The sequence below is a fragment of the Sus scrofa genome, chromosome 7 (assembly GCF_000003025.6).
Source record: "Sus scrofa isolate TJ Tabasco breed Duroc chromosome 7, Sscrofa11.1, whole genome shotgun sequence".
NCBI lineage: Eukaryota > Metazoa > Chordata > Mammalia > Artiodactyla > Suidae > Sus > Sus scrofa.
This window is the reverse complement of record NC_010449.5, coordinates 102,212,026-102,233,488: the sequence shown is the minus strand read 5'-3', so window position 1 is coordinate 102,233,488 and position 21,463 is coordinate 102,212,026. Positions and strand designations below refer to the sequence as shown.

At 42.5% G+C, this 21,463-nt stretch overlaps 1 protein-coding gene across 35 annotated transcripts in view; it reads right to left on the bottom strand.

Moving 5' to 3' along the window:
• NRXN3 (neurexin 3) overlaps window positions 1-21,463 on the bottom strand; it is a 1,647,030-nt gene that overhangs the window by 546,321 nt on the left and 1,079,246 nt on the right. For 2 of the 35 annotated variants that reach the window (XM_021099989.1, XM_021099994.1), the window contains exon 1: window positions 15,395-20,293. The exons of 32 other annotated variants lie outside the window; for them this stretch is intronic. In XM_021099989.1, the coding sequence (XP_020955648.1) occupies window positions 15,395-15,638 (244 nt within the window). In that variant the 5' untranslated portion in view covers window positions 15,639-20,293. Of the gene's footprint in view, window positions 1-15,394; window positions 20,294-21,463 lie in introns of those variants that run through there. One more of the 35 variants, XM_021099990.1, reaches the window with a different exon arrangement.

Genomic DNA, 21,463 nt, shown 5'->3' with positions numbered 1-21,463 from the left:
TTGATGATTGTGACAGTTTGCTAATTAGTCCTTCCAAATTCAGTCTCTTGTCATGCCAATCCACCTTACATGGCACTGCCAGAATAATTTCATTTATTCATCAGATGCTAGATGATTACCTGTTTGTTGTATTTCCAGCTATTGTGCTAGGAGCAAGAACAGATGTAGTTCCTGACAAAGGTTGTCAGAACATAGGATAAACAGTTAAATTTGAGTTCCAGAAAAATAATAGAAAACATAGTATAATCATATCCCAAATATTGCACAGGACATAATTATACTTTAAAAAGTTAGTCATTTATGTGAATACCACATTTAATTGGCTATCTTGCATTTTATTTTATAAAATGCATTTTATTTTGCATTTTATTTATATGCCCCTATCTAACTCCAATGGAATTTTTAATCTATTTAGGAAAATAGATATTGACCTTTTGTCTAGAGCCACTGAGGTAAGGCCAAGCCTGGGGAAACTGTTTCCTCTTTGCTAGTCATTGTCCCTACTGCAAAGACAAGTGCCTGCCCAAATGCATGTTCCTATGTTTCATCTGTCCACTGAGGAGCATAATTAAGTTCAATGAAGGTGTATCACAACTTCTCTGTCCTAACCATGCTTCTGCAAGCTCTTTTCTCTCTGCTATTTTCCTCTCTTTCTTCTTTTAGCAGCAAGCCCAGAAGTTCTTCACAAGATACCAAGTCATACAAAGCTGGGCAGTGGACAGAAACTGGCTGTCAGTTTCTGCTCTGTCACTTAATACTTGAATGACTTTGGCCAAGACAGTTATGCTCCTTTAGTTTTGATTACATAAGCTAAAAAAGGAAAAGGAAAAGAAAAAAAAATGGGACAAATAACAATCCTACTACTTGCCCTCCTGCTGCAGAGAGCTGTGATGATGATGAAAAAAGATCTCGAATTTTCTCTGTAAGGCTGTAAAACACTCTGCAAAATTCAACTAACTTCAGAGGAATATATCAAAACTATGTCCGTCAGAAGGGAAAACTGGCCAAAATGTTGAATACTGATTTCTGGGGCAGCGTTAAATATGAAACGGATCGAAACCATAGTACCCTTTCAAATACAATACGTAATTCCCCGTTACTCACTGCATGTTCACTACATCATTGATTTAAATCACTTATTGAGCAATTAATGTTTGCAAGAAAATGTGCTAGCCAGCCACGGGAACTGAAGCCCAAACAGCCTCAGAAAAACAAACCCTCCTGCCCCTCAGTGTCATCTTTCTAAACGACCTTTGGATGCATCCTTTCTTGGACCAATTGTACGCTTTTCTTTTCTTGACAAACCATCTTCAGTCAAGAGCTCCTTGGGTAGTTAATGGTGTCTTGTGATGAGCCTTAACACTCTCCTCTCATTTCACTCTTGATTAAAAAGAAAGGAAGCGCGGGATCTAAGCCCTTGGCTGATTTACACTTCAATTTAATTTCTCCCTTTCTCTTTCCTCTTTCCTTTCACTGGATGAAACCTTCCATGTAATTAGGCTCGAAAGCTCTCATCAAACGGTTTGATTGAACTGCGGCACACTGAAATTTCCCTTCCCAGGCTCCTGGGGCAGAGAAAGCAAGACCCTGTGAGGGAGCAGCATGCCTGGGATGGAGTGAGGGCCTCGCTCTGTGATGGCGATGAGGGAACTAGGGAACGCACCCAGGCGAGTACCTGGAGTAATTCTGCTCTCACGTTATCTGATTCTGCCGCGCTGATGTACCACTTCAGCCTTAGCAGACTATCCCAGTCTCTTTGTCCACAGCAAAACAGGTGACTGCTAGAAAGCTTCTGAGTCCTAACACTGTGGTGCAGCAGAAAGAGGGCTAGAGCAAGCTTTCGCTTGTCTCTAACCTGAAAAGTGTGGTTTGGGAACAAGTCCCCAACTCCCAGGCAGTTAAAAGTTTTGCACGAAAAATAAATTGATTGGGAAAAATCCCTACAGACCCCTTCCAAATCCAGCATTTGATAATTCCCCAAATGCAAAGCAGCTTTTCAGTCCAATGAAGACCTTTCATCAGAATATTTTCTTTTTTTTTTCTTTTTTCTTTTGTCTTTTGTCTTTTTAGGTCCACATCCATGATATATGGAGGTCCCCAGGCTAGGGCTCAAATTGGAGCTACAGTTACCGGCCACAGCCACAGCAACACAGGATACGAGCTGCATCTATGACCTACATCACAGCTCACAGCAGCAATGGATCCTTAACCCACTGAGCAGGGCCAGGGATCAAACTGGCATCCTCATGGATATTGGTCGGGTTCATTAACTGCTGAGCCACAATGGGAACTCCCATAATATTCTTTTAAGGGAAATTCCCACTGTGGCTCAGCAGTGGCAAGACCGATTAGTATCCATGAGGATGTGGGTCCGATCCCCGGCCTTGCTCAGTGGGTTAAGGATGTGGAGTTGCTGTGAGCTGTGGTGTGGGTCGAAGACATAGCTCAGATCTTGCCTTGCTGTGGCCGTGGCCGGCAACTGAAGCTTGGATTCAACACCTAGGCAGGGAACTTCCACATGCCACAGCCCTAAAAAGCAAACAAACAAACAAGAAAAACAAAAACAACTTCCTTTAAGGACAGCACCTCAGGGCCCGAAGAACTTAGTCTTCAGGTTGGTGGGTCTATTTCTGAGTTACTACTGTTAAGCTTCCTTGTGCAGGGAAATAAAGGGTCACTATCTCAATGTTGTCTGAAGGAGTGTTTCTAATATGAGAGGTAGTCCAGTGACTAACAGATGATGGGGCTAGCAGTACATACACATAAATGTCCCCCTGAAACATAAAATCCAATCAATACATCACCTGAGCAAGAGGGATCGCCTACAGAGGGCCAGGTCTCCAGGTTTACCTTCCTATCCTCCATTAACACTGTCCCCCTCTTAAATTATAATTGACACAATGTTATAAATGACACATAATTATTATTATGACACAATGCACTGATGACTGATATCTGAACCATAAGGAACAGGTACTGAAACATCTCTATGTCTATAATGCACAGGAGGCTTAATCCTCATGTTTGGTCTTTAAATCCCAGATCAGGAGCTAAATGGGTGACTATCAAAGTCTCTTTGCTACATTATATTTTTCTTGCTCACATCATTACCCACATGTGCACATGCATACACATATTCCCCCAAAATGAAAAACACTGACGCTCTTGAAATATTCATTTCATTAGTTTTACCCTCATAATTAATAAGCTTCTGCTATATGGATGAAGGGCTACGAATAAAACTAGATTCAAAAGTGATCTAGTAAGACTGAAGAGGTATTTTAGAAATCATCAGAAATGTGCCTATGGAAAGATGAGCAGCAAACTTGCAAAGATAAAGGTGGAAGCTACTTCAAGATCACTAATTGTAATTCTCTCTTTTTGTAGGTAAGAGAGGTAAAACTGGGAAGGTTTGATGATATGCCTAAAATTATAATCCAAGGAGAAAGCCTACCGTGATGGTTAGAAACTAAATTTCCTGATAAATGAGTTTCTTACGGTGATTCAAAAGGAGGTGGGTGAGTAACCAGTGGGCTCCTTTATCCATAGAGAGGTCCCTGACTCTTGGATCCTTGATTGCCTATGTAACCATTCTCTGCCAGCTAACTCTGGAATTTCTCTGAATTTCCAAAGGCTGCTTAAGGAAGCACAATTAATTTTGTACAATAAAATAGGACTTGTGAATATTGGGGTGTGTTCTGGTCAGTTTCTCTCAGTACTAGGGAACAAGTTTTACATTTGCACTGATTACATGACCTAAAAATCAACCCTGTCAGCACCCTTCACCCTCATCCACAGGTTTCATAAATGCAGATTCAAGAAACATCAAATCAAAAATATTTGGGAAAAATATTCCAAATTCCAGAAAGTTTAAAAAAGCAAAACTTGAATTTGCTATGCTCAGGCAACTATTTATATAGCATTTACATCATGTGTACAACTATTTGCATAGCATTCACACTGTATTAGGTATTGTAAGTAAACTAGAGATGATTTAAAGTATACAGAAAGATGTGTGTAGGTTAAGGTTATATGCAAACACTACACCACTTTTCTTAAGGGACTAGAGCATCTGTGGATTTTGAACGAAATTGGGGATTAGAAGGTGGGAACTTTCAGTCCCACCCCAAACTTCCTGGGAGGGTAGGGGGGCTGGAGGTGGAATCAATCATAAATGGCCAGTGAATTAATTAATCATGCTTATTTAATGAAGATCCCCGCCCCCCCAAAAAAAACCCAACTCCTAAAGGACATGGTCTGGATGGGAAAAGCTTCCAGGCTGGTGAACACGGGAAATTTGGGAAGAGTGACTCTCCTGGAAAGGACATGGAAGCTTCTTGCACTTTCTCCAGACTTTGACTTACGTATCTCTTCCATGAGACCCAGGCAAATCAAACATGTTGTGCCTCAGTGTCTGCATCTTCCAAATGGGAAAATAGCATTAAGTGAGCTAAGACCTTTAGGAAAGGGTCAATTAAAAAAAAAAGTAAAATATTATTTTTATTTAGAGTGAAGAGATATTATTGCCATTCTTGTAAAAGCACAGAGGTCTCCTTTCTTGGGTTTATTTATTTTAAGAAGACTGAATTGGCATAAGTGAATACACAAAGATGCCCACCTAATTATGCTGAGATAGTTGTTCATATCAAGAGATAAAAATCAGTTCAAGAGAAAAGATATATAATAAAACTTTGACTATCCAAGCACAGGACCCTCCTCTCATCTAAATTATTTAGGAGGCCAAAATTTCCTAAGAGCTGAGATTTAATGCTTTCTTTTTTTTTTTTTTTTCCTTTTTGTCTTTTTAGAGCTGTGCCCACAGCACATGGAATGTCCCAGGTTAAGGGTCTGTCTAATCAGAGCTACAGCTACCAGCCTACGCCACAGCCACAGCACCTGGGATCCAAGCCATGTCTGCGACCTACACTACAGCGCATACATAGCAATGCTTGATCCTTAACCTACTGAGCAAGGCCCGGGATTGAACCTGCATCCTCATAGGTATTAGTAAGGTTTGTCATTGCTGAACTCCAGATTTAAACTCTTTTTTTTTGATGAGAAATGCCAGGTTTTCTTATAATAAATTGTTCATAAATAGGAATAACTTTATGTTTTCAATCAAAAAGTAAATAATGCTTGCATGGAAATAAGGAAATCAGATTTTCCAAAGGAAAATTGAACAATGGGGTGCAAGAAGAAACCAATTATGTCCTTTATGAATGTAGAGATGTGCTGTTTCCTCTAGAAATACAGTGATTTTGAACTACAAGAAATGTTAAGTCATAGCATAAAATAGTCCTTTGCAGTATTCTTGTCTGAAAAAATACTGATTAAATGTCTACCTTCAGGTGGTTAGGATCGAACACCTCACCAGTTAAGATGAGCCTGTCACACTGGAACTTCCAAGGTCACAGGAATGCAAAGGTATGAAATCCTAGGGGTTTTCTGAAAGGCCCACCTCTCTTACCTCGCTCAAAAATGGTTTTCTTTCTCAACTTTGCATTGTTTGGGGAAGCTTTTCTTTCCCTTTACTTTTCTCCAGATTTAACTCTTTAATCGCCTTTTCAAACTTTTAAATCATCAGAATGCTGATAAAACTGACCCCAAGAATCCAAGGGGGACTTTGTTTTTTTCTGTGATTTAGTTGTCTACAGGGCCTTTCAGCCTTTAATAAAAACAGAGGTTCAAAGCCATTAGATTTAGTCTATTTATTATCCCTTATAAATAAGCCCCAAAGACTTGGCTGCCTATCACTACCGGCTCATGATAAGTACTCATGATAAGTCTGGGATTTGAAACCAGGAATTAAATGGACAGCGGACGCACACTGAAAATTTTCAATCAGACTGATGATCTTTCGTCTGGAGCCACTGAGGCAAGGCCAAGCCTGAGGAAGCTAGTTCCTCTTTGCTGGTCATTGCTCCTACCCCAAAGCTATGTGTCCGCTCAAGTCCTTGTTCCTGAAGCTCTCAGCCAGACCTGCGCACTTTTACAAGTCTTACATGCTCTTCATAAAGAAGAGTTCTTGGCCCAGCAATTTCAGATTTTTAAAAAGTGCTCGTTTCCCTCAGGTGTCGTGGGCTGATTATTCCCTCCTCCTTGTTGGAGCTCTGTAGACAGCTAGACCCTGCCTATCTCCTCCCCCTTCCCTTCTTTGACAACATCAAATGACAAAGGTGCAAAGCAAATAAATGTTAAGTAAAACAGCGACACTGGTTCAGTTTAATACTGTGCTCTCTCAACTCGCTCTACTGCCTAGCAACCATCGTGGCTCACCCCGAGTTCATTTTCATTTTAATGTGCCACACAGAAAAGCAGCCTAAATATATACCCCCAGTTCTGAAGCATATAATCTGGAAACTACAGGAACAGGCGGATCATTTCCATTAGTTCCTTATGTAGCAAAAACCACAATTTGCACCCAAAGCGTGTAATTATATTCAAATTCTGAAAGACTGCCTCAGAAATAGTTGAAATTCATAGTTTGGGGGAAAGCTACTCAGGAGTATACACTATTATGTTTTCATCGGGGGGTGGTGGTGACAGGAATATTTCAAAATAGTAAAAAATGGGAGGGCGAGGATAGTATCTCAGAAAAGGTGGCTTTCTGGTGTCTAGAGGTTTTGTGTTCAGATAGCCACTCAATAGCTGGTAAGCAGGGGGTGGGGACTGGGCAGGGAACAAGAATTTGAACAATAACTGGGCTGTGGCTTCTGATGGGAAATAGATGGAAGAGTGCACAGGCCATTTCTCCCCGCCTTTTTGCCAGTGAGACCCGACCAGGACAGGAAAATGTCTCTGTGCATGGGGACCAGCCTGAATCTTAGCCCTCGCTCACAGTAGGGTCTCCCATAGAGAGGAAAGATGCAGAATACCCCAAGAATCCTACCTCTGAGCACAAAGTCAGACACCTATCAGAAGAATAACGTATGAAAAATTCATTTTACAGAAGGCCAGAAAAATCCAACCCTGGTAGAATCCATTCTTGCAGAACTTAATCAGGTTAATAGAGATCAATCTGAAACAAATGGTCTTGAAGGAGGGAGAAGTCGGCCTTGGTGCTGTCGAGTAAAAGAAGGGTGATGGCCATAGTGGCATAATCCCCAGGTTCCCAACGGACTCTGATACGGTCTGAATGCCCTTGGGCAACTCCCCACTTTGGCCATCTGGAATATCAGAGGATGAGATGACCCCTAAGCTGGCCGTGTTTGCTGTCTGTCTCTGGAGACGACGGACTGAGTGGGATAGTGAAAAGGCCAAGAGCTTTGTGGTTGGAACCGGGTTTGAATCCTGGCTCTACCACCATCCTACTTTGGTCAAGCCACTTAAACTCTCCGAATCTCACCGTTTTCATGGATGAAACTGTGGTAACCGTACTAAGGTCGAAGGATTGTGAGCATTAGATGAAATCACGTATGTAAAGCCCTGGAAGAGCGGTGCCTGGTACACAGGAGGTGTGTGTTCTGTGCTGGCCTATGATCCGAGCATGTCTTTCTCCAAACTCTAACTGAAAGTAGAAATAAAGCACCAGCTCTTTATAAACTCAGTCGCAATTCTACCCCCTGCCCTGATGTGGCTACTCAGCGGAGCAGTTTAAACACAATGAAGCGCTCCTTTCTAGTATTCATAAGGTGTGTTTAAATGAAAGCAGCGGTCTTCCTGGCTCGGCGTGACTCTGTGGTGAAGCTGGATCGCGGGCTTTATAACACCACAGTCTGCCCCTCTTGTGCTTATGCTGTTTCTGTTGGAGGGGAGAGAGGAAACCTGGCTTATGGCTTTGGCTTAAGTTATTATCAGAGTCAAGAAAATAAACCTATAAAATGCTGGCAGACCTGTGGAATTCAGGCAGGTTTAAGACACACAGTGGTGTCTTTAAAGACACACAGATTGGAGAATCATGCATATAGGCCTACTGCTGGGAACCATTTGGAGAGATCATCTCATTCAACCCTCATATTCTAAAAAGAGGAAAAAATGAAAAAGACAGTTTTCCTCAGCTATAGTATTAAGACACAAACACATTCCTTGCCATACAGAAAACTCTAAGAAAGAAGACAGAAGATCAAGATAGCCAATAGAATGCCTTAATGTTAAAAGATTGCTGTAATTATTTTTTTCTTTTTAGGGCAGCACCTGTAGCATATGGGGCCTCCCAGGAAAGGGGTGGAATCAGAGCTACAGCTGCCAGCCTACACCACAGCCACAGCGATGCTGGATCTGAGCCACATCTGTGACCGATGCTGCAGCTGACAGCATTGCTGGACCCTTAACCCACTGAGTGAGGCCAGGGATCGAATCCATATACTCATGGATACTATGTTGTGTTCTTAACCCGCTGAGCCACAATGGGAACTCCAATTTATACAATTAAAAAAAAAAATGTCACATCTGAAGTCACAGAATTAGACAGGGAGAAAACCAGCTGCAAAACCCATGATCCTGCACAATGTCCTTTCAATAAGAATTTTGGGTCTAAATTTGGGATCTACATAGTCAATTTTAAGGGTCCCGTCATAATAATATGCTCTCATCTCCCCTATAAGCTTTGGGTCCTGGTAAGTCAGAGTATCAGAAATGACATTAAAAGAAGCTCCCCATTTCAAGATCTAAAAATAGTTGTCCCCCCAACCTATTTTTTCCCTAATGTAAACTAGATTAAAAATTCTAGTTTTCAGTGGATACTGAGCATCATATAGGGATGTTTAAATCCTGCATGAGTTTGCTAGAAAAGAGATCCAATCCTAAGTTTCCAAAATGGCCTCAGACTATTTCTGGAAGGTCCCTCCCCTTTCATTTCACTTTGTTGAGCTTCTAAACAGTTTGCTATAATCTATTATGCTAGGCTAAAATTTGCCCAGCATGGATTTCTACCTAAGAAGACAGTTCTCAAAAGGCACACGGTGACCATACATGCTGTCTTCTTTCAGTGCCATAAATGAGGGCGCCCACGTTAAGATTTTTCTCCTCTGTGTTTCCCTACAGAGGTAGTAAGGAAATAAAGTAACGCCTGGGAGGCAAAAAGTGTTGCCACTGATAGGAAATGAAGAGAGCTAATAGATGTCCTTAACCTCAGTTTACCAACCAGCAAATGTTCAACACTGAAGCTGGACTTTGTATAAAGAATTGCAAGAGCATTACCATTAAAATATTCCTCATAAAATATTTAATGTGTACACAGAAATTAAACATAGTGCAGCTTGTTTAATTTTTCACACAATTCTGTGACACATGTAGGTAAGTATTATTATTGCTATTCTCAGCTAAAAGCTGAAGATATTGAGTCTTAGGCCAAGTGACTTATCCCTGTGCACAAAGTTCCTAAGTGACAGAAACAGACAGAGGTCCATTTCCTCCAACTCCAATTTTGTGGTTTATTGTTCCCAACCCCCACCTAACAGCACACTGCCCATCAGAGCTCCATTATTATCCACCCATCACCCCATGAGCACATATACTCAAAATCATCTTTCAGAAATATGTGAATACAAAAAAAAAAATTCATTTCCTTTCCCCAAAGAGTTGGAGACCTTGCTTGGGATTTATATCAGCAAGGGCTTTATAACCACAACACATTTTCTCAGTCATCTTACATCAAGTCAACAAGTTACCTCATATTTATGTTTTAAAATAAAATTTCACCAAAAAAAAAATCGAAGAGCAAAATAATGAAATTGATAAATTTTTTTAAAAGGACATTATTTTTCAACTGTCCGAAAGTAGTTATTTATACTTATTAAACCTGGTTTCTGCTAACTGAAGGATGAGATGGGAAAAGATTTGGCCATCTGTGTCTCGAGAAAGAAAAAGAGCCACCGCAGTTCACCAGCGAAGGCCCTGGGAGAGCAGGAAGGGCTGGCCTAGAAGGCAGCAGGTCTCTACAGAGAGAGCCACGGAGTGAGGGCATTACAGTTTGCCTGCAGAGCACGCAGCTGTAGTCAGTCAGAATTAGCCTGTGTGCACATCAACCCAGAGACTCAGTCACACGAGATCAATTGAGAGGAAAGCAAACACAAGTTTTAACTAAAGCTGCTGGAGTTGTTTTCTCCATATATGTAAATAGGACTTTTCTGAGGAGGCCCCCCGTCTTATTAATTTTGTAAATTGCTACCATTGCCATTGAAGGTTTTAGTTTCCCTCTGTGAAATTTTTGAGTTCCACAGAGATCTGCTGAACAGTACTTTTTTATTTTAGGGCCGCACCCACAGCACATGGAAGCTCCCAGGCTAGGGGTTGCATCCCAGCTGTAGCTGCTGGGCTACACAACAGCCACAGCAAAGCTGGATACCTCAACCCACTGAGCAAGGCCAAGGATCGAACCCATGTCCCCATGGACACCAGTTGTGCTTGCTGCTGCTGAGCCAAAATGGGAACTCCCTGAACATGACATTTTTACTTTTTTCCCAGTGACTGGGTTCTGGGGGAGGCGGATAAGTTTTCCCAGCTGAACTGCGCCCACAAAATTCATATGCTGAAGTCCAGATTCCTAATATTTCAGAATATGGCTGTATTTGGAGACAGGACCTTTAAAGAGGTGATAAGTTAAAATGAGATTTTGAGTGAAAAGTAATCCAGTCTAACCAGTATCCTTATAAGAAGAGGAAATTTGGACACACGAGGAAACATGGGGGAAGCATGAACACAGAGGTAAGACCACAAGAAGACTATCTGCAAGCCTAGGAGAGAGGTCTCAGGAGAAACCAAATCTGCTAACCCCATGATCTTGACCTTCTAGCTTTCAGACTAAGAAAATACATTTCTGTTGTTTAAGCTACTCAGTCTGTGACTTTTTTTTTCATTTCATTTTTTTTTTTTTAATTTTTATGGCCATCCTAACAAACTAATACTGGAAGGGAAGCCTGAATAAGTTCAGGTTTTACCTTCTGAGATTTGCCTCCCTCCCAGGTCACACAGGAGCCTAAGCAAAGCAAGCTTTCTCACATTCGATAAATTCATCCATTACAATGTGAAACAGAATATGTTACCTCTTTCAGATTCAAAATCAGATTATAAAGCAATATGTTCTTAACAGCTGAATTACAGTCATCAGCCAGGTTGGGAAGGGTTTTGTTTTGTTTTTTTCCTGGAAGGAACTGTTCAGTTATCTCATCTCTTCTCCCTATGATATGGCAGCCCTCGCCTCCACAACCCCCTGCAATGATCCATGTTGAAAGACCTAAAGAAATTTACATTAGGAAAGTATAAGCTTCCTGTGGTGGCCTTTCGAGAACAAGTTAATCTCCAGACCTACCAAGTGCCAGCAAATTTTAAAGAAGCCAAACAATGCATCTAGAGGAGAGAGAGAAAGAGAAACCAATTTAATTAATTCATCACCAAGGCCAAAGACATATAAATCTTATCATTTTATCTGTCAACCAACACTATGAATTATTCAGCAATCTGAATCTCAAGAAGGAAGGCAGAGAGAAAGTGGTTAGAAAGCAGCTGGCTGAGCAAAATAAAGTGCTCAATAGATCAGAACAAAACAAGTCCCATGGCTGGAAAAACTTCAGAGGTAGGTCTCTGTGACAATGACTGTGTAGCCTGATTTCTTACAAGAAATGCTCCTGGCTCATGGACCACAAGTGGGATTACACGACCACTTCTGCTAAGATGATTCAAAGAGGACTTAAGTGGTCCCACCTCCCACCTACACACACACACACACACACACACACAGGTTTCTGAGACAACTTTCCTCTAAATACACTGTAATACATTCTCTTTTAAAACTGAGTTCTGTGTTCTCAACTAGTTACCCCAAATGCCTCTAAAGAGCCAGGAAGATTTACTATTTTATGGGAGATAAAATAAGCACACACTCTGGGTATCTTAGAGAAACGTTTTTCTAAACTATAAGTATTAAAACATTTTTAAGTAGATGTACACTGGAGTTCTTAAAGGTGGGAGAGAGGAAAAAATATACAAAATTCTCCTACAAAACTGAAGATGGGTAAACAAACGTATTTTAGTATTTATATGTCCCATACCACTAAACTAGCTATGAACTCAATAGGCATGCCATTTAAGCATGTAAATAAAGGTGGGGATGAAAAATACCTATAGAGATAATCTGAATAACAGAATAATAGAGTTCTGCATTGCATAAGGGATATTTAGATTTCATATTAATTAACTTGGTTGGGTATCTGGATCCCCATTCCATCCCTCATATTTTTAAAATTTATGAAGTGCTTATCTTTTCTAGATGATCAATATATTTCTGAAATTATCCCCTACTAAACAATACAATGTCTTATTTAGTCTTCTCACCCTAGCAGGTTATACCTGGCCTGGCACATAGTAGTAAATACCCAGTAAATGTTAACTCAATAGAATGGGACATGAAAAATAGCAGGGAGCCAAAGCAAAGGGACTAACCAATGGGAAAAAGCTTGCTATTAAGAAGAGCATTACTTCCATTCAGAGATGAATCTTAACCTAAGCCTATTTGGGGTATCTCAGGCAAGTGTGGGCATAGTCTTCCCAACTTGGAAAGGAGCTCAGCCTACTCAAGGATGCCCTAGGATAAAGTCTTTAGGCAAATCTATACATCATCAATTTTTAAAGATCAGAACCAGGCATGGGTAAAAGACCAGCTGTTTAGAGGGATTCTGTTTCTTCCATCTGTCTTAGTGTGAATTTCTCTGTAGGGCAGGATGGTTTGGAAGGAGAGGGTGGCAACAACTCATTAACGTGTCAGCTCTGAGGACCTCCAGCTTCTCAGAAAATAGGCAAAGGGAAAAAAGGGTACAAACAACAAACAAACAAATGAAAAAATCTCTCTTGAGTCCAAAGAATGTTCTTGGACTCAAGGCTCTAGTTTTCATTTTATACCAGAATGAAGGGCATTTACTTCTTCACAGACAACAGAGACTGCTGCGTTTAACTCTGGAATAGGGTTGGCACAAAACTATTCATAATAACCATTAGTCTCATGGCACTAAGCCTCCTACCACCTCCATCCAAAATATGTTTTAAAACAATTGCTGTTAGCCAAGCCCTTGAATTGGGCTGGGGGAAAGCAAGTGCACTCTAATTAAGAATGAGAGGAGCATGAAGAAAGCCTTGAGGGGTCTCCTGGCCCTTTTGGGAAGAGAAGGTTGCAGCTTAGAGGTGGGATGGAAGCCAGAGTTTATGGCATCTTGTTGCTTGCTGCTTTCTTGATTTCAAGCTCAAAAAAATTAATTAAATATGCAAGGAGCCTGCTTAATATAGATGCATTCACTTTCCAAGCCCAAATCAATGAGATGGGACTTCAGGACTGAAAGAAGATACCTAAGAGTAGATTTCATGAGCTTTCTTGTTTTAGCCATGCCAGATTCTGAAATTCACCACAGTCTATAGCTCGGGTGGATCCCAGGACCTTTTCTAGGGTCTCTAGTTAATTACAGACTTTGTTGTCCCTTTCCATCCTACTGAAGCTTGTCAGATGCAGGTTAATAAGAAACCAGACTGGAAACCAGTTCAGGTTTAGAGAGTACTGAGCAAGAAATGAAGTAAATAGAGAAGAGTTGTGTTTAAACGGTGCTAGGCTCAACTCCTTTTGCCCCTTTAGCTGAAAGAAAGAAAGAGAGAGGGAGAGAGAGAGAAGAGAGATTGACAGAACCTGGGAAGTATTGCTTTGTAAATTCCATCACTTAACTAGCAGCTGCTTTTAACTGTTTATATCCTGAACAGAAAACATCAAGACCTTGCCAGCCTATAACCTCTAACTAATGCATAATCTTCATCTCCCTGCTGATCATTTACACTAATTAGCAAAATTTAGCTAATTATTGCTGAGTGTTTCCATGTTTAATTATGGCTATTAGTAATAGTCTGTCTGGCTTCCTCATCTCCCACTCCCCCCCTTTTTTTTGTCCCCACTCTTTACAATCCCACCCCCCATTCCCAGTCCCTCTTCTCCTAATGAGCTAACAGGCTAACAGTTTCTATTTCCATTGTTTTTGCTTTTTTTTTTTTTTTTTTTTGGGGGGTGGTTATGGCTCTTTCCTCTCTTAGGCAGTTTTTGTTTTTTGTTTTTTTTTGTTTTTTTTTTTTTTTTTTTGGTCTGTGTGTGTATTTGGAAAACCTACACCTGATCTAGCAAAAGTCACAGAGAAAACAGTAACCAGATCAAGATCAAGCATCAAGCATCCCCTCCCTCTACCAACCTTATAAGCTCTGAGCTACTTGACAACTCCATCAAACAAAATGTAAAGGGAGAGTCAGAGAGAGCCAGAATATGTGCTGGCATTTTCTCAATGTGCTTCCACTTAACACTACAGATAGCACAGAGCAGAAGCCTAGGGCTGGGAGGCAGTGGAAGGAACCAACCTTCTAACAGGGTCTGCATGTCACAGGTCTTCAAAATACAAGCTAGGGCAGGGGACCTCTAATGTGGTTCACTTGCCCTGCTCCCTGGAGGGCTGCTCCTGCAGCTGGGCTCTGTGAATCCTGACTCTCCTCGCCATCAGAGTGGAGTGCATAGTAAACAAATAACGAAGCTCCCTTCCTTAGGACAGTTTACTACAGAGAGCTCCTACCTCAGCAGCACACATCACCCTTTGGGAGACACGCTGCTCAGAGCTGAATATGTTTTTCAGGGGCACAGACTTCTTCCTTCAATAGCTATGCAAGAAGGGTCATTTAGAGCAAAACACATCACACTTGTATTGTTTGAACAAGCCCACCCGTGCCACCTTTAATTGAAATAACATTTCCATGAATGGTGGAATCCAAGCAGCAATAATTTACACTTACGGCCTCTGCCTTGGACACTGCTTCATCTCAGATAGTTAGCAATGTTAGAGGTACTCTCTCCAGCGACATGCGAACAAATGTAAAGCTGCATAGATGAACAATAACGACCACTGCTTGTTAATGGTATTTTCTGCCTCCCTACACTCAGCTACTCCCCCCCCCCCACGCCTTTATCACATAGGCCACTTTATAGCAGTTCAATCAACTTCAGGCTAAAGACCTAGGGATTCCTGCTGTCTGCTATTTTCCCAGGACTAGTTCCCAAACAAGATCAGAGAGAAGAAGGGTGAAAGCAAGGTGAAAGAATGAATGAATTCTCAAAAGTGCAGCAGGAGGGACTTATCTGATAAGTTGTCTGCCATCATGGGAGGGTGAAGGAGGTGGAAGGTTGCAAAGGGGAGAATGTGGTGCTTGTGCAGCTATTAATAAGGGAGCTGAGGAGAGGCGAACTCATCAGAGGAAAGGCAGACAACACATTAGCCTTTTAGGGCAAGCTGGATGTTTTCTTGCCTCATGCACATGCGATGTTTTTCATTATTTTAAATTCATTTTTTAAAAAAATAGTCTCTTCCCACCCTTAACATTACCTGAAAGGCGAGTGGGGTAAGGAATTGCTATGCCCATTAAAAGGATAAAGAGCAGAGAGACCCACCGTGCCCTCCTCGAAGGGAAACAGGGGAGCGATAGATAGAAATAGGCACTGAGTGATGCTTGCTGCCATGGAAATGGTGCTCGTGCTGAGAGTGAGACCCCGGCGAGGAAGAGGAGGAGGAGGAAGCTACATTAGAGGAACTCCACACAGAGCTGACGATACATCCCCAGAAGAGGGACCAGATCCCAAGCGTCCAGGCCGGCCGGCGAGGAGGGCTCCGTCTCGCGTGTATTCTCAGGTGCATGGTCAACGCACTGGACCACCACAGATGGGCAGTTTGAATTCCAGCCAGTGAAGAATAATGAAGTTCATGATGCCCAGGGGCCCATCATAGCAGGAGGAAGACTTGCCCGAATTTTGGAAAAAGCAGGAATAAGCGCTTTCAAGACGAAAGATAAAAATAAAAAGATACTTAAAAAAAAAAAAAAAAGATATAAGGCAAAAGCTCCCCTTTCCTGAGGCTGAAATTTAGGATGTTAAAGTCCACCCAGGTATAGCAACCCTCCTAGGGAGCCCCGGAATGCCACACATGTCAGGGGAGGCCAGCACAGCTCCTCCTGATCTCTAGGCACCTCAGGTCTGATGACTTAACTGCACACTCCGGGAAGCCACACAGAGGAAAGGTGGAAATGAAGGAAGAGGAGGAGGCAGCAGGAGACCCAAGTAGGTTCAGGTTAGTTTATCCCAACATCCAAGCAGTTTGAACATTTTTTTTTTTCTTTTCCCACTTCCGTACGGTGCAATGCAGAACGGCCAGGCAAAAGGGGGCTGCAGGTGGGAGAGTTCTTCTCGGGTGCCTTGGAGTCCCGGTGCAAGGGCGCGGAGGCTGTTAACCCTGCGCGTTCTGGACGAGCGCCACTGAGCAGCCGCCTGCGTCCTGGGTTTCCCAACTGGATGAAAGGCAGCAGCAGCAGCCGAAGGAGAAAGAGAACAAGAAGGACCGGAGAGCAAGGGAAGAAGAGGAGGAGGAACCCGGCGCGAAGCAGCCACCCAAACCAACGTGCCACTGGGTGGACAGAGGTGGGTGGGCGAGCAGGGAAAGCACGAGCCGAGGGGTCCGGCAGGCGGCAGAGGTGGCCAAGAAGCGGGCGGGCGCCTGCAAAGTGCGCGGAACTGGGAGGCACAGGTGAAGTGAAGCGAGGAGTTGGGGAGTCAAATTCACAAATGGGCAAGTCATATGCAAATAGCGCACTCCCGAGAGCAAATCAGTGCAGCCCGAGCGCTCTGCCGAGGGACTGGCTGGCTCCGAGGAAGGAGGGGCCGGAGCGACCCGGAATCCCGGCCCTCCCCATTCAAGCACACGCTCGTCTACACCCGCGCGAGCCACCCGCGCATACCTCCCACCCTCCTCACGCTCTGTTCCCTTTCAGCGGAGTCAGCGCGAGAGCGTGTGTAGGAGACAGACCGACGGACACTGCACCTTTTGATCACCCTGCCTCTTCTCTCTCAGGCGCATTAAGCCAAACTCTGGCAATTTGGGAAGCAAAAAAAAAAAAAAATCAGGCGGCGTTAGGCGGCTGAAGTAGCCCCAGATAGAAATAAAAATAAACCCCTTGAATCAGCAGGAACGCCGGAGAGGCTGCTGGAACGGCTGCACGCAGTGTTGCTGCACTCGTGCTCCCCCTGGCCTGGTGGTCGGGACCGCAGAGCCACTCTCTAGGTGTTTGCCTCTATGGGTGTTAAGGTGCCCAGGGCCGACCCCAGGGGTGAATGGCAGGACCTGCATCCTGATTCACCTCTGGAAGGTGAAAGCAGAGAGGTGGCCCTGGGGCTCCAGAGGGTGAGAGGCTTGATGCCTGGAGGGCCTTCCGGAAAGTAGCTTCCACTCCTGGTGTACAGGATGCTCTTGGAATTCCGGACCCAGAGGTTAGCGCTGGTACTGGCTGATCTGATCAAAGAACTTGCAAAGGGGTGAGGGCTGTGTCTGCTGGGCTGTCCTGGACTGGCCTCAGAGGTGCTGCCCCAGGTGGGTGAAGCCTTCCGGAGGCTCCATGAAGCTGGCCACTAAAAAGAATGTGGTTTTTACATCCAGGCTGAACCTGCAGGGGAGAGCAGGAGTGGCAGGAAGAAGCTTGGTGTGCCTGTTGTGGCCATCTGTTACTCCAGGAGGATGCTGACCCAGGGCTCTGCCAGGGAACCCTGACATGATGGACAAGGCAGTCTCCATTCTACTCCCCTCCCCTGCCCCCAACTTCTCCGTCACTATGTTGTAGAGCAGGGTCATGCTGGCTCCTCCCCATCCACCCTGGCTAAGAAAACACTGTATTGGGGGGGGGGGCGGTGTGGAGGGGGAGAGTTGAGGGAATATAGTTGCTGGTTAAATCATATCATATATACTATATGACACTTACTGTTTAAACCATGTATTTAAATATATATATGCATATAAAGACATATATATATGTATTTAGGAAGCATTTCTTTTTTTTAAAAAGATGCTTATTATGCCCCTGCTCTCAATACACATTTCAAGCCCCCTGACAGAGAATAAAGTCCAGGGATTAAGACAGTCCTATTCATTCCTGGGGCACCTCAAGGAGATGCCGCAGAAGTTGGGATTCTATGTCTCTCTAACAGATAAAGATACCAAAGCTATGAATGAAATGTCTTCAAGGTCAAATAGCAAGTCCATTTTAGAATTTATGATGGTGACCTGGTACTTTGGTTATGAAACTGGTGCTCTCCCAGAGACCTGTGCTGCCCATGGTAAATGGTGCATGGTCATCTCCACTGCTCTGGCTCTCAGCTGTAAGGATGATGCAAGACACACAGCCTCCAAGGGATGGCCCTCACTCATGCCCTGGGGTGTCGGCCCACATACACAATGTTTTCACCTAGTCACATGTACCCAGGAACACTGCAACAAGAGAGAGGGGTGATTTATGGAGACCCAATTTAAACCTGTTTCCTCCTCTCTAAAACTTGAATCCTGCCTCTCCTCATGAGGTTCTTGGGAATATTGAATGAGATAATGTATACACAGCATCTGGCATAACACCTGGCAAAGACCAGCAGTACTTATCATTTAATAGAACAATAAGCTAAAGCTCTAAGTAGGTTAAGTTCATGTTTAGGGTCTCAGGCTACTATTAGTACAAAAATGAGAAAAACATCCTCCCTTAAGGTAGATGGTAATTCCCATTTAATCTAACCACTCCTTGATTTCGTCCTCCAGATGGATTCCCACTGCACTCTGGACTTAGTCTAACTCTATATTATAGCCTTATATAGACCTAGCTTATATCTAATTCTCCAACGCCATCTTCAGCCAGATAGCCCCTTACTCACTACCTCCAATCTCCCAGGCCATCTTATTGCTACCTGAATGTTCCATGTTCTTTCCCACTCCAAGACCTTTATACTTGCTAGATCCTCTTCTTTGGAACACTTTTCCCTAAGATTGGTTTGTTTCATTTGCCACCTTCTCAGAGGCCCTCTCTGCCCTCACCTCAAGTTAGCCACCACCTCCCCCAAAGGCACTTTATCCCATTACCTTGTTCTATTGCTTTCACAACACTCTCCACTTTCTGAAATTATTTTATCTATATTTGTCCACAGTCTATCTCCTTAACAAGATGGTGAGTTCCCTGAAACCTGAACCTTTGCCTTGGTCTCACCTATACTTTCTGCGTTCAGAAGAGTGGGTAGCACCACACGATAGAAGGTCAGTAAATATTTGCTGAATTCATGAATCCAGTGAATCAACTGCCCATCTCTTACATTTTCATATACCATTCATTTCACCAATGTATTCATCTGGCTTTAGTGACGGTGATCTTCAGAGACACATATTTCCAGAGTTGAACACCTAGCCGCCTTAAGGTTTTTCTTCCTTTCTAAATTGGTAATGAGTGTGGGACACTTTTTTTTTTTTTTTTCCTTTGTCCTAAGGACGGATGGAAAGCTTAGATGGACCTTCCCATTAATTCTCTGCAAGGCGACAAAGTGGAAATAAATCCTTAATGCGGTACAAAATCTGGAAATGCTGCTGGTACATCACAGCTGGAACTATTCATTTCACTTGTCATACTTATAATTTATTTACTTACTTTTTGCAAAATGTCAGAAGAAATATCTGTGAATGCTGGGTAAGGATGATTTCATTTGGGGACCCAGTCGAACACTGAGAAGACTTATCAGAGGACAAGTACAAGGTGGGTTTATTGTTCTTCCTCACTTTAAAGAGATAACAATTATCCTGATAAAATGAATGTCCTCCGATCGACCACATTGTTGATTTTTGTTTTGTCATTTGTTTTCTATCCCTCCCCTCTCTTCCTCTAGTTAACACATCCCTACTTAGACTTCAAATTCCCATTATTCTCAGGTCTATTAGAGCTTATATTAGGCTGATCTATTAGGTATTTTTCCCTCGATTTTTAGCTCCAGTGGTGACTCCTAGATACTGCCTGCAGTTTGTGTTCTGGCTGAAGGATTTGTCATCACCTGGACCATCACCAAAAGCTCCCCTCTTCCCTCCTGAGCTGTCTTTTCTAGTGGGTCCTTTGAGTGAGGACACTTGGGGATGAAGCATGCAGCTACAGGATGGAGATGAGAGTCTACTTTTAAGATAGAAAGGAAGAGAAATAGATTTAGAAACGTTATGCTCACCACAGATTTCAAGTTAAAAAGTATAAATAATCTCACAGGAACAACCACGCTTAGCTCCACTTAGATAAACCCCAATGGAATCCTAACCAGACTGTTTGGAAATTTAAGTTTCTGAATGGAAGGGAGCTTAAAACCAAACCAAACCAACCAACCAAACAAACAAAAATAAAAACACAAAAACTGTGACTGGATTTGCCTTGTTCATAGCTTGGTTTCTCTATTATTTCAGACAGCAGAATTTGCCATTATAGATTTCTTTCCCCTGTTTTTATCCCCTCTTTTTTCAACTCCTTATCTGTCCCAAGATAAGGTAGGAGGATACTTACCCATCTGACCCTCTTTGTCTTGCTTTGGTCGGTACTTCGGCTATAAAGTAGTCTGGGGAATTTTCTGGCTTCTAAAATAAGCCTCATGATCATACTTAATCGTGTCAGGTGCCAGGAATCTAATGCAGAGCTGCCCCATCAGCCTCTCACAATACATTTGGTCTGCACATGCCTTCTCTCACTTGTATAGACTCTGACTTTCCACTTCACTGCTGGCAGGAGACAACTGTGCAGTTGTCTGCCGAATCTAATAGGACTGCACAGAAACAGAAAGCACAGGAGCAGTCTGTTTCCGTGTGAGCCCTAAACTCTTAGAGGAGGGGCTTCTTTTCCCAAATAGTTAGAATAAAAACTCTTACTTTTTTTTCTCTTTACACAGAGTTCCAAAAAGTAAGTTTAGGAGGAGGGGGAGAAAAAAACCACACAAAATCAACTAAACTCTCATAATGTGAAATGAAATAAAAGTCCTGAAAAAATACAGGTGACTGTTAACACGGCTGTAAATATATCCAAGAGTTCCATAAAACAGTCGAACTTTGCTTTATTATATATCAGTAGGTTTATTTATAGCCCCATAATTCATCCTTCTGCTCATTTATTTCAGAAAGACATCTTGCAAAAAAAAAAAAAAAAAAGCAGATTTTGATTATATTTTACACTTGGGAATATAAAAGAAGCTTTATTCTTTTAAATGTCACTCCTACATGTATTTGATTAAAAAAACAAACACAATGGCATCCTTGTATAATTTTACAATTCAGAGACTATAAATGTTGCTTCTGTTCCTTTTACTTATCCTACATATAAAAATCCACAGTTGTTCTCTTGTCCTCCTTGTGGCTGAAATGGGGATATCAGGAGTTTGGATGTTGAGGAAAATCTCTAGGAAATTTTCCAAATCTCTTGAGTTTCATCAATGACACTAGGATATCTACTTTGTCAGAATTTCACACTTTTTTCAAGGGAAAGAAAAATATGAAATGATCCTGTTTAAACTTTAGCCAGCTTCCTTTGAAATTCAAGTGAAATTATTTTATCGTGAAAATAGGTTGCTTTTAATCAAGGACAGGATTCAGTTATTTCCTCATAGAGAGATCTGGGTATTTAAACCCTGTTAGGGAGTTCCTGTCAT